Source organism: Phalacrocorax carbo, chromosome 26, assembly GCF_963921805.1.
Source record: "Phalacrocorax carbo chromosome 26, bPhaCar2.1, whole genome shotgun sequence".
Taxonomy (NCBI): domain Eukaryota; kingdom Metazoa; phylum Chordata; class Aves; order Suliformes; family Phalacrocoracidae; genus Phalacrocorax; species Phalacrocorax carbo.
Genome location: NC_087538.1, coordinates 82,996 through 110,761, shown reverse-complemented (window position 1 = coordinate 110,761; position 27,766 = coordinate 82,996). Strand labels below are relative to the sequence as shown.

Below are 27,766 nucleotides of genomic sequence, written 5' to 3'. Positions count from 1 at the left end.
CACGGGGCGTCCCCGGTCTCCGTCGGGGGCCTCGGGAGGTGCTCGGAGGGTTGGGTGGGCACCCTTGGGTGCTGGGTGGGTCTTGGTAGGGTCTTTAGTGGGCATTTGAGCACCCAAGGGTGCTGTGGGGTCTTTGTAGGGTCGTTGGTGTCCATCTGAGCACCCTTGGGTGCTGTGGGATCTTTGTAGGGTCATTAGTGTCCATCTGAGCACCCTTGGGTGCTGTGGGATCTTTGTAGGGTCGTTAGTGTCCATCTGAGCACCCTTGGGTGCTGGGGGAGTTCTATAGGGTCTTTAGTGTCCATCTGAGCACCCTTGGGTGCCGGGGGATCTTTGTAGGGTTGTTAGTGTCCATCTGAACACCCTTGGGTGCTGGGGGAGTTCTATAGGGTCTTTAGTGTCTATCTGAGCACCCTTGGGTGCCGGGGGATCTTTGTAGGGTCGTTAATGTCCATCTGAGCACCCTTGGGTGCTGGGGGCTCTTCGTAGAGACTAGGGCCCTTCTTGGTGCTCCGTGAGCACCTTAAATGCTGTGGGGTCTTTGAGTTGTTTGCAGGGCCCCATGAACTCCCCAAGCACCCATGGGTGCTCTGGGTTCCTTATTGGGTCTTTAAATTCCTACCAGCTTCCGGAGCACCCATGGGTCCTGTAGGCTCCTTACAGAATTTGTAGGTTCTTACAGGTGGTTTGAGCACCCATGGGTCCTAGAAGGTTCCTTATGGAATCTGTAGGTCCCCATGGGCTCCCTGAGCACCCATGGGTGCTTTAGGCTCTGTATGGAATCTGTAGCTCCCCATTGGCTCCCTGAGCACCCATGGGTGCTGTAGGCTTCTTATAGCCTTTGTAGGTCCTTGTGGACTCCTTGAGCACCCATGGGTGCTGTAGGCTCCATGTGGCATCCATAGGTCCCCGTGGGCTCCCCCAGCACCCATGGGTGCTCTGGGCTCCTTCTAGGATCCATAGGTCCTCATGGGCTCCCTGAGCACCCATGGGTGCTGTAGGCTCTTTATAGCCTTTGTTAGGTTTCTGTGGGTTCCTTGAGCACCCATGGGTGCTGTAGACTAGGTATGGAATCCGTAGCTCCCCATAGGCTTCCTGAGCACCCACGGGTGCTGTAGGCCCCTTATAGCCTTTGTTAGGTCACTGTGGTTTCCTTGAGCACCCATGGGTGCTGTAGGCTCTATGTAGCATCCATAGGTCCTCGTGGGCTCCCCCAGCACCCATGGGTGCCCGGCCCTGACGCCGCCCCCCCTCCCCGCAGGCAGCTGGGGCCCCCACCTCATCATCGTGCCCACCAGCGTGATGCTCAACTGGGAGATGGAGCTGAAGCGCTGGTGCCCCAGCTTCAAGATCCTCACCTACTACGGGGCGCAGAAGGAGCGCCGGCTGAAGCGGCAGGTGAACCCCAACCCCGTGGGTGGGCGGGGGGGTGGGTTTGGGGGGGTCCCCTGACCCTCTTTGTGACCCCCCACCCAGGGCTGGACCAAACCCAACGCCTTCCACGTCTGCATCACCTCCTACAAGCTGGTCCTGCAGGACCACCAGGCTTTTCGCCGCAAGAACTGGAAGTACCTGATCCTGGACGAGGCCCAGAACATCAAGAACTTCAAATCGCAGCGTTGGCAGTCGCTCCTCAACTTCAACAGGTCCGCGGAGGGTGGGGAGTGGGGGGGGGGGCACCCATGGGTGCTGAGGGGTGCCCCGAGGGGCTGGGGGGGACACCGCGGGGTGCTCGGGAAGTCGGGTGCGCTGGCAAAGAGCCTGGGGTGCAGAGGGTGGTGGGGTACCCTGAGGATTTTGGGGCAGCCTGGGGGTGTTGGAGGCACCCATGGGTGCTGAGGGGTGCCCCGAGGGGCTGGGGGGGACACCATGGGGTGCTCGGGAAGTCAGGTGTGCTGGTAAAGAGCCTGGGGCACTGAGGGTGTTGGGGGACACCCTGGGGGGCACCCATGGGTGCCCACCCTGGGAGGGAACTGGGTGCAGCCAGTGGGGTGCAGCTGCTGGAGGGTGACCCCGTTGTAGGGTGCTGCTGCATGGGGGTGCCCTGACACAAAGCTGTAGCTGCCTGGGGGCACCCATGGGTGCTCTGTGACTGCCTGGGGTCGCCCATGGGCGCACTGTAGCTGCCGGGGGTGTTCCTGTGGGTGCGTGTTAGCAACCTGGGGGCACCCATGGGTGCTCAGTTACTGCCTGGGTGCACCCCTGGGTGCTCTGTGACTGCGTGTGGGTGCCCTGTAGCTGCCTGGGGACGCCCATGGGTGCTCTGTGACTGCCTGGGGGCACCCCTGGGTGCTCTGTAGCTGCCTGGGGGCACCCATGGGTGCTCTGTGACTGCCTGGGGGCACCATGGGTGCGCTGTGACTGCCTGGGTGGTTCCTGTGGGTGCACAGTAGCTGCCTGGGGGCACCCATGGATGCTCAGTTACTGCCTGGGGATACCCATGGGTGCACTGTAGGTGCCTGGGGGTACCTATGGGTGCCCTGTAGCTGCCTGGGGGCACCCATGGGTGCTCTGTAGCTGCCTGGGGGTACCCGTGGGTGCACTGTACCTATCTGGAGGTGCCCTGTAGCTGCCCGGGGGTACCCGTGGGTGCCTGGGGGCACCTATGGGTGCCCTGTAGCTGCCTGGGGGCACCCATGGGTGCTCTGTAGCTGCCTGGGGGTACCCGTGGGTGCACTGTACCTATCTGGAGGTGCCCTGTAGCTGCCCGGGGGTACCCGTGGGTGCCTGGGGGCACCTATGGGTGCCCTGTAGCTGCCTGGGGGCACCCATGGGTGCTCTGTAGCTGCCCGGGGGTACCCGTGGGTGCACTTTAGCTGCGTAGGAGAACCCCTGGGTGCTCTGTACCCCGCCCCGGGAGCACCCGTGGGTGCCGGTGGGCTGACGGGTGTTCCCTCCCCGCAGCCAGCGGCGGCTGTTGCTGACGGGGACGCCGCTGCAGAACAGCCTGATGGAGCTGTGGTCCCTCATGCACTTCCTGATGCCCCGCGTCTTCCAGTCCCACCGGGAGTTCAAGGAGTGGTTCTCCAACCCCCTGACCGGCATGATCGAGGGTAGCCAGGAGTACAACGAGAGCCTCGTCAAGCGCCTCCACAAGGTGGGGGCACCCCGGTTTTGGGGGGCCGGGGCGGGGGAGGCGCGCGGTTGTAGCAGGGAGGGGGTTGGGTCGCGTTTTGGGGTGTGGCTGGGTGGGGTTAACCCTGTTTTGGGTGTAGCTGGGTGCGGGTGACGCCTGTTTTAGGGTGTAGCTGGTTGAGAGTGACTCCTGTTTTGGGGTGACCTCCATTTTGGGGTGTAGCGGGGTGGGGTTAACCCTGTTTTGGGTGTAGCTGGGTGCAGGTGACGCCTGATTTAGGGGATAGATGGTGGAGAGTGATCTCCGTTTTGGGGGTAGCGGGGTGGGATTAACCCTGTTTTGGGTGTGACTGGGTGTGGGTGACACCTGATTTAGGGTGGAGCTGGTTGAGAGTGATTCCTGTTTTGGGGTGACCTCCATTTTGGGGTGTAGCGCGGTGGGCTTAACCCTGTTTTGGGTGTAGCTGGGTGTGGGTGATGCCTGTTTTGGGGTGACCTCCATTTTGGGGTGTAGCAGGGTGGGGTTAACCCTGTTTTGGGTGTAGCTGGGTGTGGGTGACGCCTGTTTTGGGGTGACCTCCATTTTGGGGTGTAGCGCGGTGGGCTTAACCCTGTTTTGGGTGTAGCTGGGTGCGGGTGACACCTGTTTTAAGGTTAGCTCTTTGACGGTGGCTCCTGTTTTAGGGTGATCTCCATTTTGGGGGGTAACTGGGTGGGGTTAACCCTGTTTTGGGTGTAGCTGGGTGCGGGTGACACCTGATTTAGGGGGTAGCTGGTTGAGGGTGACTCCTGTTTCAGGGTGACATCCATTTTGGGGTGTAGCTGGTTGAGGGTTAACCCTGTTTTCCGTGTGGGTGACACCTGATTTAGGGTGTAGCTGTTTGAGGGCGACACCTGTTTTGGGGTGATCTCCATTTTGGGGTGTAGCAGGGTGGGGTTAACGCTGTTTTGGGTGTAGCTGGGTGTGGGTGACACCTGTTTTGGGGTGACCTCCATTTCGGGTTGTAGCTGGCTCTGGGTGACCCCATGTGGTGGGGTAGCCGCTTGGGGGTGACCCCCATTTTGGGGTCACCTCCATTTTGGAGCATAGTTGGTTGGGGTAACCCTTTCTTGGGGTGTAGCAGGGTGGGGGTAACCCCCTTTGGGGGGGTCACCCCCTATTCGGGGTGTAGCGGGGTGCGGGTCACCCCATTCCCCAGAGCACCCCAACTCCACGGTGGGGTTGACCCCCACCCCCCAGCTTATCACTGCGGCGCAGAAGGGGGTGGGGTGGGGGGTGATTACCCCCATATTGTGGGGTGGCACCCCGAAACATGCCAGCAGCTGATTGGCCGCTCCCCCAGGTGCTCCGCCCCTTCCTGCTGCGCCGCCTGAAGGTGGACGTGGAGAAGCAGATGCCCAAGAAATACGAGCACGTCCTCAAGTGCCGCCTCTCCAAGCGCCAGCGCTACCTCTACGATGACTTCATGGGCCAGGCCAGGTGGGTGACACGTCCCCGCGCGCCCCCACGCGTCACCGGGACCCTCCCCCTGACCCTCCCCGTGTCCCCTTCCGGCAGCACCAAGGCCACCCTGGCCAGCGGACACTTCATGAGCGTCATCAACGTGCTGATGCAGCTCCGCAAGGTGTGCAACCACCCCGACCTCTTCGAGCCCCGGCCCGTCCACTCGCCCTTCATCACCGAGGGCATCTGCTTCGTCACCGCCTCCCTCGTCCTCCGCGCCCTCGACCCCGACCCCTTCAAGGTGACGCCGACACCGACAGCGCGTGGGGTTGGGCCGCGGAGGGGTCGGGGTGGCGCCGGGAGGTGGTTCGAGGCGGCGTTGGGTGCGCCCTTTGGTGGCACCGGCACCTGAGGGCTCGAGGGTGACCTCGTGGTGGCACTTCTGGGAGGTGGAGGGACTGGGTGGCCCTTTGGTGGCACTTCTGTGGAGGTGGAAGGACTAGGGTGGGCTTGTGGTGGCACTTCTGGGGACGTGGAGGACACGGGAGGCAGCAGGTGAAGGTCTCATGGTCTTCTTGACCAGGGTTATGGAGATGGAGGTGAGGTGTAGGGGTGCCACAGGCCACCAAGTCACTGTCGCCAGCATTCAAGGCCACCGCCATGACCTGTGGTGGCAGTTTTGAGAAGGTAGATGGACTAGGGTGGCCTTGTGGTAGCACTTCTGGGGAGGTGGAAGGACTAGGGTGGCCTTGTGGTGGCACTTCTGGGGACATGGAGGACATCAGAGGCAGCAGGTGAAGGTCTCAAGGTCTTCTTGACCAGGGTTATGGAGATGGAGGTGACACGTAGAGGTGCTACAGGCCACCAAGTCATTGTCACCAGCCCTTGGGGCCACCACCATGACCTGTGGTGGCTCTTCTGGGGACGTGGATTGTCTGGGGTGGCCCTTTGGTGGCACTTCTGGGGACATGGAGGGCATGGGAGTCATCAAGTGAAGGCCTCGAGGTCATCTTGACCAGGTTCATGAGGACACAGTTGAGGTGTAGGGTTGGCCCGAGGTGACACAAGCCCCATGTTGTCACCAGCACCCAGGGCCGCCGCCACGTCCCCGTGGTGGTGGCAGCTGTTGGGGGGTGAAGGGGACACAGGCGATGGTCTGAGATGCCACCACGGGCAGGACCCGGGTGGGGGTGGGGGGACAGTGTGGTGACGTCCCTGCGGTGTCCCCGCAGCACGTGGACATGGGGCTCTTCGACCTGGTGGCCCTGGAGGGCCGGGTGTCCCGCTACGCCGCCGACACCTTCCTGCCCCGCTGGCGGGTGACGCGGCGGCTGGTGGAGGACGTGGCCGCCGCCCCGGACCCCCCGCCGCGCCCCAAGCCCGTCCGCATGAAAGTCAACCGGTGAGGGGGACGATGGGGACACCGGGGTGGCCTTGGGGACACGTGGGGGGTGGTGGGACCCATGGGGTCACTGGGGTGGCCTTTGGGGACATGGGGGTGGTGGTGGCACCCTTAGGGACACTGGGGTGGCCTTGGGGACACCATGGGTGCCTTGGGTCACTGGGTAGTGGGGGAACACCAGGGTGGCCTTGGGGACATGGGGGTGGTGGTGGCGGCACCCTTGGGGTCACTGGGGTGGCCTTGGGGACTCCATGGGTGCCTTGGGTCACTGGGTAGTGGGGGAACACCAGGGTGGCCTTGGGGACATGGGGGGGGTGGTGGCACCCTTGGGGACACTGGGGTGGCCTTGGGGACACTGTGGGTGCCTTGGGGACACTGGGTAGTGGTGGGACACCAGGGTGGCCTTGGGGACATGGGGGTGGTGGGACCCTTGGGGTCACTGGGGTGGCCTTGGGTCACCATGGGTGCCTTGGGGACACTGGGTAGTGGTGGGACACCAGGGTGGCCTTGGGGACATGGGGGTGGTGGGACCCTTGGGGTCACTGGGGTGGCCTTGGGGACACTGTGGGTGCCTTGGGGACACTGGGTAGTGGTGGGACACCAGGGTGGCCTTGGGGACATGGGGGTGGTGGGACCCTTGGGGTCACTGGGGTGGCCTTGGGTCACCATGGGTGCCTTGGGGTCACTGGGTAGTGGTGGGACACCAGGGTGGCCTTGGGGACATGGGGGTGGTGGGACCCTTGGGGTCACTGGGGTGGCCTTGGGGACACTGTGGGTGCCTTGGGGACACTGGATAGTGGTGGGACACCAGGGTGGCCTTAGGGACACGTAGGGGGTGGTGGGACCCTTGGGGACTCCATAGGTGCCTTGGGGTCACTGGGTAGTGGTGGGACACCAGGGTGGCCTTGGGGACACGTGGGGGGTGGTGGGACCCTTGGGGTCACTGGGGTGGCCTTGGGGACACTGTGGGTGCCTTGGGTTCACTGGGTAGTGGTGGGACACCAGGGTGGCCTTGGGTCATTGGGGTGGCCTTGGGGACTCCATAGGTGCCTTGGGGTCACTGGGTGGTGGTGGGACACCAGGGTGGCCTTGGGGACATGGGGGTGGTGGTGGCACCCTTGGGATCACCGGGGTGGCCTTGGGGACATGGTGGGGGGTGGTGGGACCCTTGGGGACACTGGGGTGGCCTCAGGGTCAATGGGTGTTGGTGTGACGCTTGGGGACACCATGGGTGTCTTGGGGTCACGAAAGGTCTTGGGGTCACTGAGGTGGTCTTGGGGACACCGTGGGTGCCGGGTGGGGGTCAGGGTGCCCAGGGGGTTGGGGGTGGGGGTCAGGGTGCCTGTGTGGGGGCTCTGGGGGTGCCCGAAGTGTGGTCAGGGTGCCCCGGCGGGGGGTCAGGGTGCTCCGGGTGGGGGTCTGGGGGTGCCTGGGGGTGGGTCAGGGTGCCTGGGGGGGGGTTGGGGTGCTCAAGGCCCCCCCCCCCCCCCCCGTGTCCCCCTCCCCCAGGATGCTGCAGCCGGTGCCGAAGGCCGAGAGCCGGGCGGTGCTGCTGCTCAACAGCCCCCGCCCCGGGGGGGGCCCCCCCACCCCCCTGGGGGTGCTGCCTGTCGGCCCCGCCCCCCCACCTGCCGGACACGCCCCCCAGCCCGCCGGACACGCCCCCCAGCCCGCCGGACACGCCCCCCTGCTGGTGGCCCCGGCTCCGCCCGGGGTGACGCTGGCTCCCGCCCTGCTGGCGCCCGCCTCTCCTGCCGTAGGCCCCGCCCCTCCCGCCGTAGGCCCCGCCCCCGCATCTGGGGCCCCGCCCCCCGCCGCAGCCACCGCCCCCCTGCTGCCCCCTGGGGGGGCGGGGCTGGGGCTGGGGCTGGGATTGGCCCTGGCGGCCCCGCCCCGGCCCCCGCCCACCCTGCTGCCTGCGCTGGCCCCGCCTCCTGCCGGCCCCGCCCACGGTGAGAGGGCAGGACTTGAGAATGGGGTGGGAGGGGCTTAAGGAGGGGTGGAGCCTGGGAGGGGTGTGGTGGTGGGGTGGGTGTGGCTTGAATGGGCAGGGTTTGAGGGGTGGGGCTTGGCAAATGGGCTGGGAGTGGGGGTGAGATGGGCGGGGCTTAAAGTGTGGTGCGAGGAGGCGGGGCTTGGTCACTGGGTGGGGCTTGAGGTGGTGGTGTGGATTGGGAGGTGCTTAAAGGGGCGGGGATTAATAGTGCAGGGGTGGGGTCAAGGTGGGGTGTGGCTTAATCGGTGGCTGAGTGGGCGGGGCTTACCTGAGTGGGCGGGGCTAGTAAGGGTGGCAGGGCCAGCGCTTTGCATGGGCCTTGAGCAAAGGGGGTGGGGCTCGGTGGGCGGGGCTGGTGCCAGTGGGCGGGGCCTCCCCTCCATTAACCCCTTCCCCCCTGCAGCCGTGCCGCCCGCTCCTCTGGCCGCCCCCCCCGCGGCGGGCGCCCCCCGGCCCCCCCAGCCCCCCCCGGCCCCCACCTTGGGGGGTAAAGGGGGGCCCCCCCTGGCCGCCTACGCCCTGCCCGGCCCCGGCCCGCAGCGCCTCCTGCTGGCCCCCGACATGCAGGCCCGCCTGCCCTGTGAGTACCCCCAAACGGGCCCCCCCCAAGCACCACCCCTCCAAACACCAGCACCCCCAAACACCAGCACCCCAAACACCAGCACCCCCAAACACCATCCCCCAAAACACCACCTCCCCAAACACCAGCACCCTCAAACACCACCCCCCCAAACACCAGCACCCCCAAACACCACCTCCCCAAACACCAGCACCCCCAAACACCACCCCCCCAAACACCAGCACCCCCAAACACCATCCCCCCAAACACCATCCCCCCAAACACCACCCCCCCAAACACCAGCACCCCCAAACACCACCCCCCCAAACACCAGCACCCCCAAACACCATCCCCCCAAACACCAGCACCCCCAAACACCACCCCCCCAAACACCAGCACCCCCAAACACCACCCCCAAACTCTCTCTCTTTCCGCCCAAAATATCTCTTCCCCAAAAAACCCATTTTCCAGCCCCAAAAATACCTTTTCCCCCCCAAAAAGCATCTCCCCCAAAATATTTCCTCCCCCCAAAATAACTCCTCCCCCCAAAACATCCCCTTCCCCCAGAACCCCTTCTCCCCCCCAAAAAAACACCTCATCCCCCAAAATACCTTCTCCCCCCAAAACTCATCCTCCCCCCAAAAAAATATCTCCTTCACCCCAAAAGAATCCTTTTTCCCCCCCAAAAAAACCCACCTCCTCCCCCCAAACTCATCCTCCCCCCCCCCAAATATCTCCTTCCCCCCCAAACTCCTCCCTCCCCAAACTCCCCCCCCAACCCCAAACCCCCCTCCCCCTTCCACCCCCTATATTTCGGGGGGCCCCCCCTAACTGCCTGCCCCCCCCCCGCAGCCGGCGAGGTGGTGAGCATCGGGCAGCTGGCGGCGCTGGCCCAGCGCCCCGGGGGGGGGGCGCCGGGGGGGGGGGGCGCCGGGGGGGGCCAAGCCCCTCACCCTGCAGCTGCAGGGCAGCAAACTGACCCTGGCCGCCCCCCCCCTGCGGCACCTGGCCCTCGCCCCTCCCCGCGGCCTCCCGCGTAAGTTGGGGGACCCCTCACTGCCCCCCCCCCCACTTTGAGAGCGGGCCCCCCCCTTTAATGAGGACACCCTGGGGGGGTGGGGTGTTGGGGAGGGGTTTTGCGGGGGTGGTGGGTCAGGGAATGGGGTGCCCCCCCCAGCTGTACCCCAAAATGGAGGGTGGGTGGGGGTGGGACCCCTGAAAAATAGGTGGGACCCCCCCCAAAAATAAGTGGGAACCTCCCCCAAAATAGGCAGAGGTCTTTAAAATGGGGGAGTCCCAATGAGGGGGGGACCCTGAGGGGGGGGGGAGGCTCCTGAAGTGGGGGGGGGGGGCCCAGAAGTGGGTGAGGGATTCTCAAAGTGGATGGGGGAGCCCTGAAATGGGGGGAGGGGGGGGCCTAAAATGGGAGGGAGGCCCGAGTGGGGGGGACACACACCTCTGCCACTGGCACCCCCAAAAGTGGGGGCTCCCTAAGGCAGGCGTAGGACCCTAAAATGGGGGGGGACCCTAAAGGTGGGGGGAGACCCCCAATATGGGTAGGAGATGGGTGGGTCACCCCCAAAATGGGTACCCCCCCCAGCAATGGATGGGGACCCCTGATATGGGTGGGTGGGGCTGGGGGGGCCCTAACAACACCCCCCCCTATTTTTTGGGGGTGGGGGGGTTTGGGGTGCCCCCTAACACCCCCCTGTGCCCCCCCCCAGGGAACGTGGTGCATCTGGTGGCGGCTGGGGGGCAGCACCCGCTCCTGGGCCCCCCTGCCCAGGTCACCCTGCTGGCACCCGTCGCCCCCCCGGCACCCGCAGGGGGTCCCCCCGCCGGGACCCCCCCCCAGCCCCCCACCATCGGCCTCCCCATCGCCACCGCCCAAGGTAAGGGGGGGATGGGGGTCTTTGGGTGCCCCCCTAAACCACCGGGACCCCCACCCTGGGTGCCCCTGAGCCCCCCCTGGGCACCCCTGAGCCCCCCCAGGCACCCCCTGGGTGCCCCTGAGGACCCTCCCAGACACCCCCTGGGTGCCCCTGAGCCCCCCAGACCTCTCTGGGTGCCTTCCTAAACCACCAGGACCCCCCTGGGTGCCCCTGAGCCCCCCTTGACCCCCCCCAGAATCTCTCTGGGTGCCCCTGAGCCCCTTTGGGACACCCCAGGACCACCTTGGGTGCCCCTGTAATCCCTCTGGGGGTCTCCAGGAACCACCTGGGTGCTTGTGAGCCCCCCGTGACCCCCCCAGAATCCCTCTGGGTGATCCTGAGCCCCCCTTGACCCCCCCAGAATCCCTCTGGGTGACCCTGACCCCCTTTAGAACACCCCAGGAGCTGCCTGGGTGCCCTTGGACCCACCCAGACGCCTTTGGGTGCCCCTAAGCACCCCCCAAACCCCTTTAGCTGCCCCTATAACCTCTCTGGGTGCCTCCAGGAACCCCCTGAGACCCCCCCGAGACCCCCCCAGACCCCCCAGGACCCTTCTGTACCCCCAAGACTCCATTGGGTGCCCCTGGCACCCCCCAGAACAATCTTAAGACTCTCCTGGGTGCCCCTTGGGGGGTGGGGTATTGGGGGGCTTTGGGGGGGTGTCTGACAAGCCTGTGCCCCCCCCCCCAGTGCCGACGCCACTGGTGAACAGCGGGGGGGTGGTGAAGATCGTGGTGCGACAGGCGCCCCGAGACGGGCTGGCGGCCCCCCCCACCCAACCCCCGGCACCCCCACCCGCACCCCGACCCCCACCGGCCCCTCCGGGGCGGCCCCTCCTGCGGGTGCTGCCTGCGCCCCCCCCCGCCGGCGTCCCCCCGGCCGCCGCCGCCGCCGCCATCCCCGACCTGATGGGTGAGTGTCTGACCCCGCCCCCAGCACCCACGGGTGCCCTCCACAGTCTTGGGGTCCCCCCATGCCTCTGGGGGGGCCCCACGTGGCCCTGGGTGTCCCCCACACCTTTGGGTGCCCCTCAACCCCCTGGGGATCCCCCCACGCTGGTGGGGTGCCCCCCACACCCATGGGTGCCCTTGCATGCTGTGGTGTGCCCCTCTGCACCCATGGGTGCCCCTCACCCCCCTGGGGTCCCCCCCTACTGGCGGGGTGCCCCACATGTCCTGCAGGTGCCCCCCTGCACCCGTGGGTGCCCCTCAACCCCCTGGGGATCCCCCCACGCTGTTGGGGTGCCCCCCACACCCATGGGTGCCCCTGCGTGCTTTGTGGTGCCCCCCTGCACCCATGGGTGCCCCTCACCCCCCTGGGGTCCCCCCAACACTGATGGGGTGCCCCACGTGTCCATGGGTGCCCCTGCGTGCTTTGGGGTGCCCCCCTGCACCCATGGGTGCCCCCCCCAACCCTGGGTGCCCCTATATGACGTGGGGTGCCCTCCCCGGGTAACCCCCTGCACCCATGGGTGCCCCCCCACCGCCCTGGGTGCCCCCCACACTATGGGGTGCCCCCCCGGGTGCCACCAGCCACCCCCGCCGACCCCCCCCCTTTCCCCCTTCCCCTGCAGCACCCGCAGCACCCACAGCACCCGCCGCCCCTCCTGCCGCCGCCGCCGCCCCCCCGGGGGCCCCCCCAGCCCCCCCCGCCGCCGCTGCCGCCCCCCCCCGGGAGGAGCCCGAGGGTCCAGGGGGGCCCAGCCCCCCGCCAGCACCCACCCCCCACCGGCCACCCCCCCGCCGCCAGCCCCCGCCCCCGCCACGCTCCCCCTTCTACCTGGTAAGCACCCTGGAAAATCGGGGGGGGGGGCACCCATGGGTGGGGGGCACCTCTGAGGGGGCCGGGGGGGCCACAATGAGGGGGGGGAAGGGGGATTTGGGGGGGCACCCATCGGTGAGGGGCAATGGGGGGCGTAAAGGGGGATTGGGGGGGCACCCATGGATGGGGGGCCATTATGGGGGGGGTAGAGAGGGATTTGGGTGGGTGGGCACCCATGGGTGACAGGCAATGGGGGGCCCTTATGGGGGGGCTAAAGGTGGATTTGGGGGGGCACCCATGGGTGGGGGAGTACCCATGGGTGGGGGCGCACCCTGGGGTCTCTCTGGGAAGGGATGTGGGGAACCTGGGGGGGCACCCAAGGATGGGGGGGGGCATCTCTGGGGGTGTAAGGGGGGTTGGGGGGAGACACCCAAGGTGGGGGGCACCCATGGGTTCCTAGGGGTCCTTCCCCCCCCACCCACGTGCCCCCTCCCGCAGGAGTCCCTGGGGGCGAAGTGGCTGTGAAGATTTAGGGGTGCTGTAGGTGGGACTTCGGGATGCTGAGGCTGTTTGGGGGGTGCTGGGGTGGGTCTAGGGGTGCCGGGGAGGGGCTGGGGGTGCCGGGGAGGGGGTCCTTCCCCCCCCCACCCACGTGCCCCCCCCCGCAGGAGTCCCTGGAGGCGAAGCGGGTGCGGGGCCGGGCGGAGCGGCTGGAGCGGCTGCTGCGGCTGAACGAGCTGCGCTGCGGGCTGGCCCCCGTCTACGGCAGCGAGGTGCTGGGGCTCTGCACCCTGCCCCCCCCCGCGCCCCCCCCGGGGGGGGCCCTGGCCCGCGCCGTCCTCGCCCCCCCCCAGCGCCTGCGGCAGCTCCAGCCCCTCCTCGACAGGTAACGGGGGGGACCCGGGCGTTCGGGGAGGGGTTTGGGGGGACCCAGGAGTCTGGGGAGGGGGGTCTGGGGGGGTTTGGGGAGGGGTCTGGGGGGTTTGGGGAGGGGTCCAGGGGGTTTTGGGGGACACAGACATTTGGGGAGGGGTTTGGGGTGACCCAGGAGTCTGGGGAGGGGGGTCTGGGGAGTTTGGGGAGGGGTCTGGGGGGTTTGGGGAGGGGTTTGGGGTGACCCAGGAGTCTGGGGAGGGGGGTCTGGGGGGTTTGGGGAGGGGCCTGGGGGGTTTGGGGAGGGGTTTGGGGGAACCCAGGAGTCCGGGGAGGGGGGTCTGGGGGGTTTGGGGAGGGGTTTGGGGGAACCCAGGAGTCTGGGGAGGGGGGTCTGGGGGGTTTGGGGAGGGGTTTGGGGTGACCCAGGAGTCTGGGGAGGGGGGTCTGGGGAGTTTGGGGAGGGGTCTGGGGGGTTTGGGGAGGGGTTTGGGGGAACCCAGGAGTCTGGGGAAGGGGGTCTGGGGGGTTTGGGGAGGGGCTTGGGGGAACCCAGGAGTCTGGGGAGGGGGGTCTGGGGGGGTTTGGGGAGGGGTCTGGGGGGTTTGGGGAGGGGTCCAGGGGGTTTTGGGGGACACAGACATTTGGGGAGGGGTTTGGGGTGACCCAGGAGTCTGGGGAGGGGGGTCTGGGGAGTTTGGGGAGGGGCCTGGGGGGTTTGGGGAGGGGCTTGGGGGAACCCAGGAGTCCGGGGAGGGGGGTCTGGAGGGTTTGGGGAGGGGCCTGGGGGGTTTGGGGGACACAGACATTTGGGGAGGGGTTTGGGGGAACCCAGGAGTCTGGGGAGGGGGGTCTGGGGGGGTTTGGGGAGGGGTCCAGGGGGTTTTGGGGGACACAGACATTTGGGGAGGGGTTTGGGGTGACCCAGGACTCTGGGGAGGGGTCCAGGGGGTTTGGGGAGGGGTTCAGGGGGTTTTGGGGGCAACCCAGGAGCCTGGGGAGGGGTCGGGGGGGTTGGGGATGGGGTCCGGGGGTTTTGGGGCAACCCAGGATTCTGGGGCGTGGTCTGGGGGGTTTGGGGAGGGGTCTAGGGGATTTGGGGGGACCCAGGAGTCTGGGGCAGGGTCAGGGGGTTTTGGGGGGGACTGAGAAGTCTGGGCAGGGGTCCAGCGGATCATAGGTTTTGGGGGGGCCCAGGGGGTTTGGGGGACCCAGGCATTCAAGTGGCGTCTGTGGGTTTTGGGGGGATCCAGGGTTTGGGGGGGCCCCGGCATTTGGGGGGACCCCGTTATTCAGGGGGGGACACAGGCGTGTGGGGAGGGGTTGGGGGGGGTTCCAGACACCTGAGGACCCAGGTGTTTTGGGGGGACCCAGGAATCTGAGGAGTGACCCAGGCACCCAGGATGGGGTCCCAGGCCTCCGGGGGGGTCCCCAATTTTCTCACCCCCCCCCACCCCAGGCTCATCTTAGTGCTGCCGCCAGTGGGGGCACGGGGGGTCCAGGTGTTTTAGGGGGTTCCAGGCCTCTGGGGGGGTCCCTAATTGTCGGGGGGGGGGTCCCCAGTTTTCGGACACCCCCCCTTCCCCCAGGTTCATCTTAGTGCTGCTGCTGGTGGGGGTACGGGGGGTCCAGGTGTTTTGGGGTGACCCAGACACCTGGGATGGGGTCCCAGACCTCCGGGGGGATCCCCAATTGTTGGGGGGGTCCCCAATTTTCTGACCCCCCCCCCCTTTCCTCCAGGTTTATCTTCGTGCTGCTGCCAGTGGAGGCACGGGGGTGCAGGTGTTTTAGGGGGACCCAGGAATCTGAGGGGTGACCCAGACACCCGGGATGGGGTCCCAGGCCTCCGGCGGGGTCCCCAATTGTCGGGGGGGTCCCCCAATTTTCTGACCCCCACCCCAGGTTCATCTTAGTGCTGCTGCTAGTGGAGGTGTGAGGGTCCAGGTGTTTGAGGGGCACCCAGGAATCTGAGGGGTGACGCAGGCACCTGGGATGGGGTCCCAGGCCTCCGGGGGGGGTGGGTCCCCCAATTTTCTGACCCCCCCCACTTTCCCCCAGGTTCATCTTCGTGCTGCCGCCGGTGGAGGCGCGGGGGGTGGCCCTGCACAGCTGCCGCCCCCCGCCCTGGCGCCTGCGCCAGCAGGCCCAGCTGGAGCAGCGGCTCTGGGAGGAGCTGGCGCCGCGGGGGCGAGGGCTGCACCGGGTGCTGCGCAGCATGCGCACCCACTTCCCCGACCTGCGCCTCATCCAGTACGACTGCGGTACGTGGGGGCGCGGGGGGCGCGGGGGCGTGGGGAGGTGGGTGCTGCACGAGCACCCGCTTCTCTGCTCGCCCCCTCTCCCAGTCCTGGGGGCATCAAAGATATTGGGGTGTTGGGGACATCGGGGGCGTTGGGGACATCGGGGGCGTTGGGGACATTGGGGGTGTTGGGGACATCGGGGACACTGGGAACATGGGGGTGTTGGGGACATGGGGGTGTTGGGGACATGGGGGACACTGGGGACATGGGGGACATGGGGAGGTGGGTGCTGCACGAGCACCCGCTTCTCTGCTCGCCCCCTCTCCCAGTCCTGGGGGCATCAAAGATATTGGGGTGTTGGGGACATCGGGGGCGTTGGGGACATCGGGGGCGTTGGGGACATCGGGGACACTGAGGACGTGGGGGTGTTGGGGACGTGGGGGGTGTTGGGGACATGGGGGGACACTGGGGAGGTGGGTGCTGCACGAGCACCCGCTTCTCTGCTCTCCCCCTCTCCCAGTCGTGGGGACGTCAGGGACATTACTGGGGACATCAAAGATATTGGGGTGTTGGGGACATCAGGGGCGTTGGGGACATCGGGGACACTGAGGACGTGGGGGTGTTGGGGACATGGGGGACATGGGACGCAGGGGACATGGGGAGGTGGGTGCTGCACGAGCACCCGCTTCTCTGCTCTCCCCCTCTCCCAGTCCTGGGGGCATCAAAGATATTGGGGCGTTGGGGACATCGGGGGCGTTGGGGACATCGGGGGCGTTGGGGACATCGGGGGCGTTGGGGACATTGGGGGTGTTGGGGACATCAGGGACACTGGGAACATGGGGGTGTTGGGGACATGGGGGACATGGGGAGGTGGGTGCTGCATGAGCACCCGCTTCTCTGCTCTCCCCCTCTCCCAGTCCTGGGGACACTGGGGACATTATCAGGGACGTTACTGGGGACATCAAAGATATTGGGGTGTTGGGGGCATTGGGGACATCAGGGGTGTTGGGGACATCAGGGACACTGGGAACGTGGGGGTGTTGGGGACATGGGGGACACTGGGGACATGGGGGACATGGGGAGGTGGGTGCTGCACAAGCACCCGCTTCTCTGCTCTCCCCCTCTCCCAGTCCTGGGGACACTGGGGACATTATTGGGGACATCAAAGATATTGGGGCGTTGGGGACATCGGGGGCGTTGGGGACATGGGGGTGTTGGGGACATGGGGGACATGGGGAGGTGGGTGCTGCACGAGCACCCGCTTCTCTGCTCTCCCCCTCTCCCAGTCCTGGGGACGTCAGGGACATTATTGGGGACATCAAAGATATTGGGGTGTTGGGGACATCAGGGGCGTTGGGGACATCGGGGGCGTTGGGGACATCAGGGACACTGAGGACGTGGGGGTGTTGGGGACATGGGGGACATGGGGAGGTGGGTGCTGCACGAGCACCCGCTTCTCTGCTCTCCCCCTCTCCCAGTCCTGGGGACACTGGGGACATCAGGGACGTTACTGGGGACATCAAAGATATTGGGGTGTTGGGGGCATTGGGGACATCAGGGGTGTTGGGGACATCAGGGACACTGGGAACGTGGGGGTGTTGGGGACATGGGGGACATGGGGAGGTGGGTGCTGCACGAGCACCCGCTTCTCTGCTCGCCCCCTCTCCCAGTCCTGGGGACACTGGGGACATCAGGGACGTTACTGGGGACATCAAAGATATTGGGGTGTTGGGGGCATTGGGGACATTGGGGGTGTTGGGGACATCAAGGACACTGGGAACGTGGGGGTGTTGGGGACGTGGGGGGTGTTGGGGACATGGGGGACATGGGGAGGTGGGTGCTGCACGAGCACCCGCTTCTCTGCTCTCCCCCTCTCCCAGTCCTGGGGACGTCAGGGACATTATTGGGGACATCAAAGATATTGGGGTGTTGGGGGCATTGGGGGCGTTGGGGACATGGGGGTGTTGGGGACATGGGGGTCACTGGGGACATGGGGGACATGGGGAGCACCCTGGAGGCATCACAAGCACCCACTTTCCCCACCTCCTCGTGCCACCCCGGCATCTCCACCGACGTCCCCAGCCATGTCCCTGCGTCCCTGGTGCCGTCCTCGCCCCACCGCGTCCCAAATGGGAGCTGTGGCCACCCCGCTGGGTGCCGTCCTCGTGTCCCTAATGATGTCCCCGTTGCTGACCCCATGCCCCAAGTGATGTCACCACCAACGTCCCCGTGTCCCCAGCTGTGCTTCCACCTCCCCACTGATGTCCCCACATCACTAGTGATGTCCCCAATGGTGTCCCCAATGGTGTCCCCATGATGCCCCATGTCCCCATTGGTCTCCCCATGTCCCCACTGATGTCCCCACGTCCCTAGTGATGTCCCCAATGGTGTCCCCATGATGCCCCATGTCCCCATTGGTCTCCCCATGTCCCCACTGATGTCCCCACGTCCCTAGTGATGTCCCCAATGGTGTCCCCAATGGTGTCCCCATGATGCCCCATGTCCCCATTGGTCTCCCCATGTCCCCACTGATGTCCCCACATCACTAGTGATGTCCCCAATGGTGTCCCCAATGGTGTCCCCATGATGCCCCATGTCCCCATTGGTCTCCCCATGTCCTCACGTCCCTAGTGATGTCTCCACTGGTGTCCCCATGATGCCCCATGTCCCCACTGATGTCCCCACGTCCCTAATGGCGTCCCCATGATGCCCCATGTCCCCATTGGTCTTCCCATGTCCCCATGATTACCCCATGATGTCCCCATGGCGTCCCCATAGCCCTAATGATGTCCCCATTGATGTCCCCATGATGTGCCATGTCCCCATTCATCTCCCCGTGATGTCCCCATGGCCCCACTGACGTCCCCACCCCAACCACACCATCCCCCCCATCCCCATCCCAAACGGGGAGGGGGGGGGTGTCACCCCACCCCTCCCCCTTGGCGGTGGCCCCCGGTGACACCGGCATCCCCCCCCAGGGAAGCTGCAGACGCTGGACGTGCTGCTGCGGCGCCTGAAGGCGGGGGCCCACCGCGTCCTCATCTTCACCCAGATGACCCGGATGCTCGACGTCCTCGAGCGCTTCCTCACCTACCACGGCCACATCTACCTGCGCCTGGACGGCAGCACCCGCGTCGAGCAGCGCCAGGTGCGGGGGGACCCAGGAGTTCGGGGGGCACCCAGGTGTCCGGGCGCCGACAGCCTTGGGCCTCCCCATGGGTCTTGGCTGTCCTGGAACCTTCTCCTGCTCCCACCTTGGAGCCACACCTCAAGGGGTTTAATGGTGGCAGAGGGGACCCAGGTGTCCATGGAGAACCCAAATGTCCACGAAGGGACCTAGGTGTCCAGGCGCTGACACCCTTGGACGTCCCCATGGGGACTTGAGTGTCCAGGAACCTCTCCATGGTCCCACCTTGGAGCCACACCTCAAGGGCTTGGTGGTGGCAGGGAAGAAGGAGGATCCTGGTGTCCATGAGTGGACCCAGGTGTCCCGGTGGGACCCAGGTGTCCAGGCACCGACACCCTTGGGCCTCCCCATGGGTCTTGGCTGTCCTGGAACCTTCTCCTGCTCCCACCTTGGAGCCATATCTCAAAGGGTTTCATGGTGGTAGAGGGGGACCCAGGTTTCCATGAGGGGGACCCAGGTGTCCCGGTGGGACCCAGGTGTCCGGGCGCTGACACCCTTGGACATCCCCATGGGGACTTGGGTGTCCAGGAACCTCCCCATGGTCCCACCTTGGAGCCACACCTCAAGGGCTTGATGGTGGTAGGGAAGAACCTGGTGTCTGTGGAGGCTCCTGGTGTCCATGGAGGATCCTGGTGTCCATGAGGGTACCCAGGTGTCCAGGTGGGACCCAGGTGTCTGGGCACTGACACCCTTAGACCTCCCCATGGCGACTTGGGTATCCTTGAACCTCCTCCTGGTCCCACCTTGGAGCCACATCTCAAGGGCTTGATGGTAGTAGGGAAGAACCTGGTGTCCGTGAGAGGGCCCAGGTGTCCCTGAGGGGACACAGGATCTGGGTGGGACTCAGGCATCCAGTAAGGACCCAGGTGCCCAGGGTTTGACACACTTGGACCTCCCCATGGGGACCGGGTGTCCAGGAACCACCTCCTGGTCCCACATTGGAGCCACATCTCAAGGGCTTGGTGGTGGCAGGGGGAACCCAGATGTCCACAGGGGAACCCAGATGTCCCCATGGGGACCCAGGTGTCAAGGAATCTTCTCCTGGTCCCTCCTTGGAGCCACATCTCAATAACTTGATGGTGGCAGAGGGGACCCAGGTGTCCCTGAGGAGACGCAGGCGTCTGGGCCTTGACACCCTTGGACATCCCCATGGGGACTTGGGTGTCCTTGAAGCTCCCCATGGTCCCACCTTGGAGCCACATCTCACGGGCTTGATGGTGCCCATGGAGGATCCTGGTGTCCAGGAGGGACCCAGGGGTCCGGGCGTGACCCCCACGTACCTGAGTCCCCCCCCTCACGTGGGACCCCGGCGTCCGGGTGGCGCCGCGCTGTTCCCTTCAGGCCCTGATGGAACGTTTCAACGCCGACAAGCGCATCTTCTGCTTCATCCTCTCGACCCGCAGCGGCGGCGTCGGTGTCAACCTGGCGGGTGCCGACACCGTCGTCTTCTACGACAGCGACTGGAACCCCACCATGGACGCCCAAGCCCAGGACCGGTGCCACCGCATCGGCCAAACCCGTGATGTCCACATCTACCGGTACGTCCAGCTCCTGGACCCCTGGGTGTTCTCCTGGACCCGTAGCTCCTCCGTCGTCACCTCACCCCACCGCTTTGTCCCCTCCTCAGGCTCATCAGCGAGAGGACGGTGGAGGAGAACATCCTCAAGAAGGCCAACCAGAAGAGGATGCTGGGAGATATGGCCATTGAGGGGGGGAACTTCACCACCGCCTACTTCAAGCAGGTAGCTGAGGACTCAGGCGTCCAGGGGGGACCCAGGTGTCCAGGCACCCACACCCTTGGACCTCCCCATGGGAACCCAGGTGTCCAGGAACCTTCTCCTGGTCCCACCTTGGAACCACATCTCAAGGGCTTGATGGTGGCAGAGGGGACCCCAACGTCCATGGAAGATCCTGGTGTCCGTGACAGGACCCAGGCATCAGAGGGGGACCCAGGTGTCCCAGTGGGACCCAGGTGTCCAGGCACCGACACCCTTGGACCTCCCCATGGGAACCCAGGTGTCCAGAAACCTCCTCCTGGTCCCACCTTGGAGCCACATCTCAAGGGCTTGATGGTGGTAGGGAAGAACCTGGTGTCCATGAGAGGGCCCAGGTGTCCGGGTGGGACCCAGGCACCCAGGAGGGACCCAGGTGTCCAGGCACCGACACCCTTGGACCTCCCCATGAGGACTCAGGTGTCCAGGAACCTTCTCCTGGTCCCTTCTTGGAACCACGTCTCAAGGGCTTGATGGTGGTAGGGAAGAACCTGGTGTCCATGGAGGATCCTGGTGTCCATGAGGGGTCCCAGGTGTCCAGGTGGGACCCAGGTGCCCAGGGTTTGACACACTTGGACATCCCCATGGGGACTTGGGTGTCCAGGAACCTCCCCATGGTCCCACCTTGGAGCCACATCTCCAGGGCTTGATGGTGGCAGAGGGGACCCAGGTGTCCAGGGGACCCCCGGGCCTGGCGCTGACCCCCCACCCACCCCCCCAGCAAACGATCCGGGAGCTGTTCGACATGGCGCCGGAGGAGCCGGGGCGCCGGGAGCCGGACAGGGACAAGGACAAGGAGAGGGACAAGGAGAGGGACGGGGACGTCCCCCCCGACGAGGATGAGGACCCGGCGGCCACCCGGCGCACCCACATCCTTGAGCAGGTGGGGCCACATGTCCCCCCATGTCCCGCAAATGCCACCCCATGTCCCCTGATGTCCCCAACGTCCTTGATGTCCCCAACGTTTGATGTCCCTTGATCTCCTGATGTCCCCATACCCCTGGTGTCCCCAACATCCTTGATGTCCCTTGATCTTCTGATGTCCCCAACACACCCGGTGTCCCCAACATTTGATGTCCCTTGATCTTCTGATGTCCCCAACACCCCTGTTGTCCCCAACGTCCTCGATGTCCCCAACATCCTTGATGCCCCTCATTATCGCTGAGGTCCCCAACATCCCTGACGTCCCTCAGTCTTCTGATGTCCCCGATGTCCCCCACATCCCCGTGGCCCCTGGTGGCCCCTGATCTCCTTGATGTCCTCTAACGTCCCCCACATCCCTCATGTCCCTGATGTATTTGATGTCCCCTTCACGCCTGTGTCCCCTGATGTCCCCTGGTGTCCTTGATGTCCCTCATGGTCCCGATGTCACCGATCTTGAGGTCCCTAATATCCCCCAACATCTGTGGTGTCCCTCGATCTCCTGGTGTCCCCAACGTCCCTGATGTCCCTCGATCTTCTGACGTCCCTAGCGTCCCTGATGTCCCCGTGGCCCTGGTGGCCCCGAACACCCTGATGTCCCCCACATCCCCGTGTCCCCTGGTTGCCCCCGATCTCCTTGATGTTCTCTGATGTCCCCCACATCCCTCATGTCCTTGATGTATTTGATGTCCCCTTCACGCCTGTGTCCTCTGATGTCCCCTGGTGTCCTTGATGTCCCCTGGTGTCCTTGATGTCCCTCATGTCCCTAATGTCACCGATCTCCTCGATGTCCCTAATATCCCCCAACATCCCTGATGTCCCTAACGTCCCTGATGTCCCCAACGTCCTTGATGTCCCTTGATCTCCCGATGTCCCCAATGTCCCCCCTGTCCCCCTGACGTCCCCGCTGTCCCCAGGCGCTGTGTGGGGCGGAGGACCCCGAGGACATCCGGGCGGCCTCGCAGGCGCAGGCGGAGCGGGTGGCGGCGCTGGCCGAGTTCAGCGAGAGCCTCAGCCCCGAGGAGGAGCGTGGTGGCCCCGAGCCCGAGGAAGAGCTCTCCAAGGCCGAGCAGGAGATCGCCGCCCTGGTCGAGCAGGTGGGAGACACGCCTCTGGGGGGCTTTGGGGGGGACCAAGGTCTACGGGGGGTTCAGGAGGACGTGGGTGGCTGTGGGGCTGGAAGGACCAAGGTCTACGGGGGGTTCAGGAGGACGTGGGTGGTTGTGGGGCTGGAAGGACCAAGGTCTACGGGGGGTTCAGGAGGACGTGAGTGGTTGTGGGGCTGGAAGGACCGAGGTCTACAGGGGGTTCAGGAGGACGTGGGTGGTTGTGGGGCTGGAAGGACCAAGGTCTACGGGGGGTTCAGGAGGACGTGAGTGGTTGTGGGGCTGGAAGGACCGAGGTCTATGGGGGGTTCAGGAGGACGTGGGTGGTTGTGGGGCTGGAAGGACCAAGGTCTACGGGGGGTTCAGGAAGACGTGGGTGGTTGTGGGGCTGGAAGGACCGACATGGCCGGTGGGGTTTGGGGCTACCTGGGCACGCAGGGGGAGGTGTTGGGGGACCCCAGTGTCCGGGTGGGGGACCCCAGCACCCAAGGGAGCCACGTGTCCGTTGCGGCAGCTGACGCCTATCGAGCGCTACGCCATGAACTTCCTGGAGGCGTCGTTGGAGGACGTGAGCCGGGAGGAGCTGAAGCAGGCCGAGGTGCGTGGAGGGGAGCACCCATGGGTGGGGGAGCACCCATGGGTGGGGGGCGCTCCCCTCAGAGTCTTGCTATGGGTTTTGGGGGTCCCAGAGGGTCCTGCTATTGGCTGGGGGCACCCAGGGGATCCCACAGTGGGTACCCATAGGTTAGTGGTGGGGGCACCCATATAGGTGGCCCAGTATGGGTTGGGGGGTGCCTTTTGGGGGTCCCGCTATGGGGCAGAGGACACTCAAGGGGGTCCTGCTTTGGGGCAGGGGGCACCCATAGGTCCCTGTTAGTGGTGGGGGCACCCACAGGCGCCCCAGTATGGGTTAGGGGTCACCTAGGGGTCCTGCTGTGGGGCAAAGCGCACTCATGAGCGTCTTGGTGTGGGGCAGGGGGTACTCGAGGTGGGGGTGGGGTGTCTGGTGATGGGTTGGGGACACCCATGGGTGCTGCCCCCGCAGGAGCAGGTGGAGGCGGCGCGGAAGGACATCGACCAGGCCAAGGGTGGGGGGCGATTCCGCCTGCCCCCCCAGGAGGAGGAAGAGGAGGAAGAGGCCGCTACCCCGGGGGGGGATGAAGGCCCCGGGGGACCCCGGCGGCCCCGGAGGGTGCGGGGTCCCTCCCGGCCCCTCCCCGAGCGTCCCGGCACCCGCGCCAGCCAGCGCCTGCGGGCGGCTGGGACGGCCAACCGGGCCTCCCCGGCGTCCCCGCGGGCGACACCCCCATCCCCACGGGCCCCCCCGACGTCCCCACGGGTGACCCCGACATCGCCGCGGGTGACGCCGACGTCGCCGCGGGCCACCCCGACGTCCCCCCGGACGCCGCCGACGTCCCCCCGGGGGGCGGCGACGTCCCCCCGACCCTCCCCGGCCCCTACGGCCGCGCCGGTGACGTCGCAAGCCAACGCCGTGACGTCGCAAGCGTCCCCGGTGACGTCGCAAGCCAACGCCGCGACGTCGCCCACCCCCCCGGTGACATCGCACGCGGCCCCGCTCCCGCCCGCCGCCCCCGTGACGTCGCAAGCGATCCCGGTGTCGTTGCAACCAGCCCCGGCGACGTCACAAGCGCCCCCGGTGATGTCACAGACGCCCCCGGTGACATTGCAGCTGGTCCCGGTGACATCACAACCGCTCCCATTGACGTCACAACTGGCACCAGCAGACGCAAATGCAACCGCAGTGACGCCGCAACCGCCCCCGGCCCCGAACCAGGTGCCAGGGACACCCAGCACCCCGCCGCCGACGTCACACCCGGCACCGCCGACGTCACACCCGGCGCCGGTGACGTCACAACCAGCACCGGCACCATGCCAGGAGACTCTCCCGCCTTCCGAGGCGGCGCCGGCGCCACCGGACGCAGCGCCGGCGCCGTCGGCCACGCCCCCAGCGACGTCACCGCCGGCCCCGGCGCCCTCGGAGGCATCGCCGGTGACGCCGGAGGGGCCGGGGGGGACACCGGCGAGCGGGGCAGGACCGGGCGCAGCCGGGCGGGCACCCCGCCGCCGCCGCAGCGCCGACGTGGAGATCCGGCAGAGCCGGGGGCCGGGACCGTCAGCCAAGGTGCTGCGGCAGCTGCCGGGGCGGTTGGTGACAGTGCTGGAGACCCCCGTCCCCGGGCGACCCCGGCGCCGCCGCCACGATCCCCCCGGCACCAGCCCCAGCCCCGGCGCCAGCCCCGGCCCCCCGAAACGCCGCCGGGGTCGCCCCCCGAAGCGGAGGGGGGGACCACGTCGCCGCCACCACGACCCTCCTGGCAAACGGCGGCGGGGGCGGCCGGCTCGGGGGGGGACGGTGGCAACGGGGGCTCCCCAAAGTCCCGGCAAGCGGCGGCGGGGGCGGCCCCCTAAGCGGGCATCCCCCGACAGCAGCGCCTCACCTCCCCCGGCTCCCCGCAGCACCCGCCGGCACCCTGGGGCCCCCCTCATGGCCCCCCTGGAGCGGGAGCCGGGCCGGCGCCGGCGGCGTTCTCCCCCGCCTTCCTCGGAGGACGGGGGGAGCGGGGACGAGGCGGGGCGGCGGCGGCCCCCACCAGCCAAGCGGCGCCGGCGAGCGGGCGGGGGGGCTCCACGGCACCGCCGGCGGCGACCTCCACCGCCGGCGCGGCGGGGTCGGCAGCGGCGGCGGCAGCAGCCCCCGCGGCGCTGCGCGGCCCCCCCCGCCGCCAACACGCGCTCGGCCGCTGCCGCCGCCGCCCCCACCCCACCCGGGGGCCCGCCGGCACCCCCTGACACCCCCTCGGCGGCAGCGGCGGCTGTCCGCGGCCGCAAGGCCAAGACGTGACCCCCCCGGCCGCCCCCCTGCGGTCCGAGGGGGCCGGCAAGATGGCCGACCGGGGCCCTACAAAGGGCTGAGTGGGGCGGCGCAGTGGCGGGGGGGGGGGGGGGGGCCACAAGATGGCCGTCGGGGTGCGCCCAGAGGTTATGGGCAGATGGGCCCAAAATGGCCGACCAGGCACACAGAAAATGGCTGACCAGGGCCCACGAAATGGCCAACTGAGTGCATATAAAATGGCCGCTTTGGTGCCCACAAAATGGCTGACCAAGCACCTACCAAGTGGCCAACTGGGCGCCCACAAAATGGCCGACTGGAACCCTCCTCAAAATGGCCGACTCAGCGCAGCTTCCTAACGGCCAACCAGGTGATCCTAAAATGGCCGCCCGGGCCCCACCCATCGCAAGGTTCATCGATCTGGCGCTTTTGAGCTGCTTCAAAATGGCCTACAGGAACCGCCTCAGCAGGGATTGGCCGACCACGCCCTCAAGATGGCCAACAAGGCCACCCCTCAGGACAGCCAAGCCAGTGGCCCCGAGATGGCCGATGAGCCAGCTCAAAATGGCCGACCGGAGCCGCTCCGAAATGGCTACCTGGGTGGCCCCGAGATGGCCGACGGCGACCCCAAGATGGCCGACTCGGCGCACGCCAAATGGCCGATGGGGTCTCAAGATGGCCGACTGGAACAGCTCAAAATGGCTGCCCGGGTGACCCTGAAGTGGCGGACGGTGACCCCAAGATGGCCGACCTGGCGGGCGATGATGTCAGAGGCGGGGGCTAGCGTGGGCCTGCTGACGTCAGAAGGGGCACTTGCATCGAGCGCGATGACGTCAGAGCCAGCAGCCCTCTGGGACAGTGACGTCAGAGGCGGCGGCGGCCATGACGCTGCAGCTCGCAGCCGTGTTGCTCCACGTGATGTCAGAGGTAGTGGCCACCTCAGAGCTGACGTCAGAGCCAGCAGCCATCTTGCGTGCAGTGACGTCAGGGGCAGCGGCCATCTTGAATGCAGCGATGTCAGAACTGGCGGCCATCTTTGGCGCAGTGATGTCAGAGGTGGTTGCCATTTGGAACCTGGTGATGTCAGAACCGGTGATGTCAGAGGTAGTGGCCACCTCAGAGCTGACGTCAGAGCCAGCAGCCATCTTGAGCAGTGATGTCAGAACCAGCAGCCATCTTAAATGCAGTGATGTTGGAGGCGGTGGCCATCTTGAACCTGGTGATGTCAGAAGTGGCAGACATCTTGTACACAGTGATGTCACAGGCGGTGGCCATCTTTAGCCTGGTGATGTCCGAACCAGCAGCCATCTTGAATGCAGTGATGTCAGAGGCAGTGATGTCAGCGTGGGCCATCCTGATCTCAGTGGATGTCAGAGCAGGCGGCCATTTTGACCATGGCAGGTGTGGGAAGTAGCAGCCATCTTGACTCCAATGGATGTCGTAACTGGCGGCCATCTTGAAACGCAGTGAATGTCACAGCCAGTGGCCATCTTGACCCCAGCAGATGTGTGAGAGTTGGTGGCCATCTTGACCTCAGCAGACATCAGAGCCGGTGGCCATCTTGGCTCTAGCAGACGTGGTGTCCAGCAGCCATCTTGACTCCAGCAGACCCCAGCGCTGGCAGCCATCTTGACCCCAGGAGACATAGGCCGTGGCAGCCATCTTGACTCCAGTAGACATCTGACCTGGTGGCCATCTTGACTCCAGTGGACATCTGAGCCGGCAGCCATCTTGACTCCAGTGGATGTCGGAGCCGGCAGCCATCTTGATCCTGGCACAGATAAAACCCAGCGGCCGTTTGACTCCAGTGGCCGTCAGAGCTGGTGGCCATCTTGCCCCTGGCAGCTACGCCACCCGGCAGCCCCCTCGTCCCCCCCCCCGTGGCTGTCTGATCTGGCAGCCATCTTGCGGTGGGAGCTCTCAGCCGGGCGCTCAGCAGAGTCAGAGGGCTCCGGGGCTGGGGGGGGGGGACACCCCGGGCGGTGCCGGGGTGGGGGGCATTTTTTACCCGTGTACATTGGCGGGGGCCCGACCCCCTGTACAGCCCCATGTAAAATAGGTTCCTTTTGAACACGATCTATGCAAAGGTGCTTTGTGCTGGGCTGGGGGCGGCCAGAGTGGAAGGTTGGGAGGGGGTCTGGGTGCCGGGGGGAGGGAGGGGGTCATGGGGGGGCCCCCCACCCCCCCAGCGTGGGGCACCGTGTACAGACGGCGGCTGTAAGCTTTCCTGCGGGAGAATGCGATGAATAAAGGGTTGAAAGTGGAGAGTTTTGGGGACCCCCCCCACCCCCAAAAGGTGGGGGTACCCAGGCGTCTGGGGTGCCCAGGGATTGAGGGGGAGGGGCTAAGAATAGCCTTAGGTAGTTAAGGGGGTCTCGGGGGGGGGTGTCATATAGATTTTGGGGGGCGCTGAGGGTCCCTATGGGGCTGGGGGTGTGCCCTGTAGCACTCAGGGGGGTCCCCAAGAGGCACAGGGGATCCCTGGGGGGGTTCCCATGTGGTAAGGGTCTCTGGAGTGGGTGCGTCATGGGGCTGGCGGAGGTCAGGGTGGGTTTGGCGGGGGGTGTCGCTATGGGGCTGAGGGGGTGTCTGAGGTTAATGAGGTCCCTTTGCGGTCTTGTGGGGCTGGGGGTCCTCTGGAGGAACCC

At 66.4% G+C, this 27,766-nt stretch overlaps 1 protein-coding gene across 1 annotated transcript in view; it reads left to right on the top strand.

The window, feature by feature from the left end:
* The window catches only part of SRCAP (Snf2 related CREBBP activator protein), a 43,841-nt gene extending 16,647 nt beyond the window's left edge, over positions 1-27,194 (top strand). The window contains 22 exon segments of the mRNA XM_064474107.1: positions 1,262-1,398; positions 1,477-1,646; positions 2,905-3,097; positions 4,419-4,555; positions 4,634-4,820; positions 5,752-5,921; positions 7,431-7,873; positions 8,321-8,497; positions 9,329-9,408; positions 9,410-9,512; positions 10,201-10,368; positions 11,098-11,319; positions 11,981-12,189; positions 12,837-13,054; positions 15,100-15,302; positions 18,260-18,429; positions 19,810-20,006; positions 20,096-20,210; positions 20,962-21,123; positions 22,079-22,258; positions 22,782-22,865; positions 23,313-27,194. Coding sequence (XP_064330177.1) covers positions 1,262-1,398; positions 1,477-1,646; positions 2,905-3,097; positions 4,419-4,555; positions 4,634-4,820; positions 5,752-5,921; positions 7,431-7,873; positions 8,321-8,497; positions 9,329-9,408; positions 9,410-9,512; positions 10,201-10,368; positions 11,098-11,319; positions 11,981-12,189; positions 12,837-13,054; positions 15,100-15,302; positions 18,260-18,429; positions 19,810-20,006; positions 20,096-20,210; positions 20,962-21,123; positions 22,079-22,258; positions 22,782-22,865; positions 23,313-25,130 — 5,543 coding nt within the window. The 3' untranslated portion in view covers positions 25,131-27,194.
* The last annotated feature ends 572 nt before the right edge of the window (positions 27,195-27,766 follow it).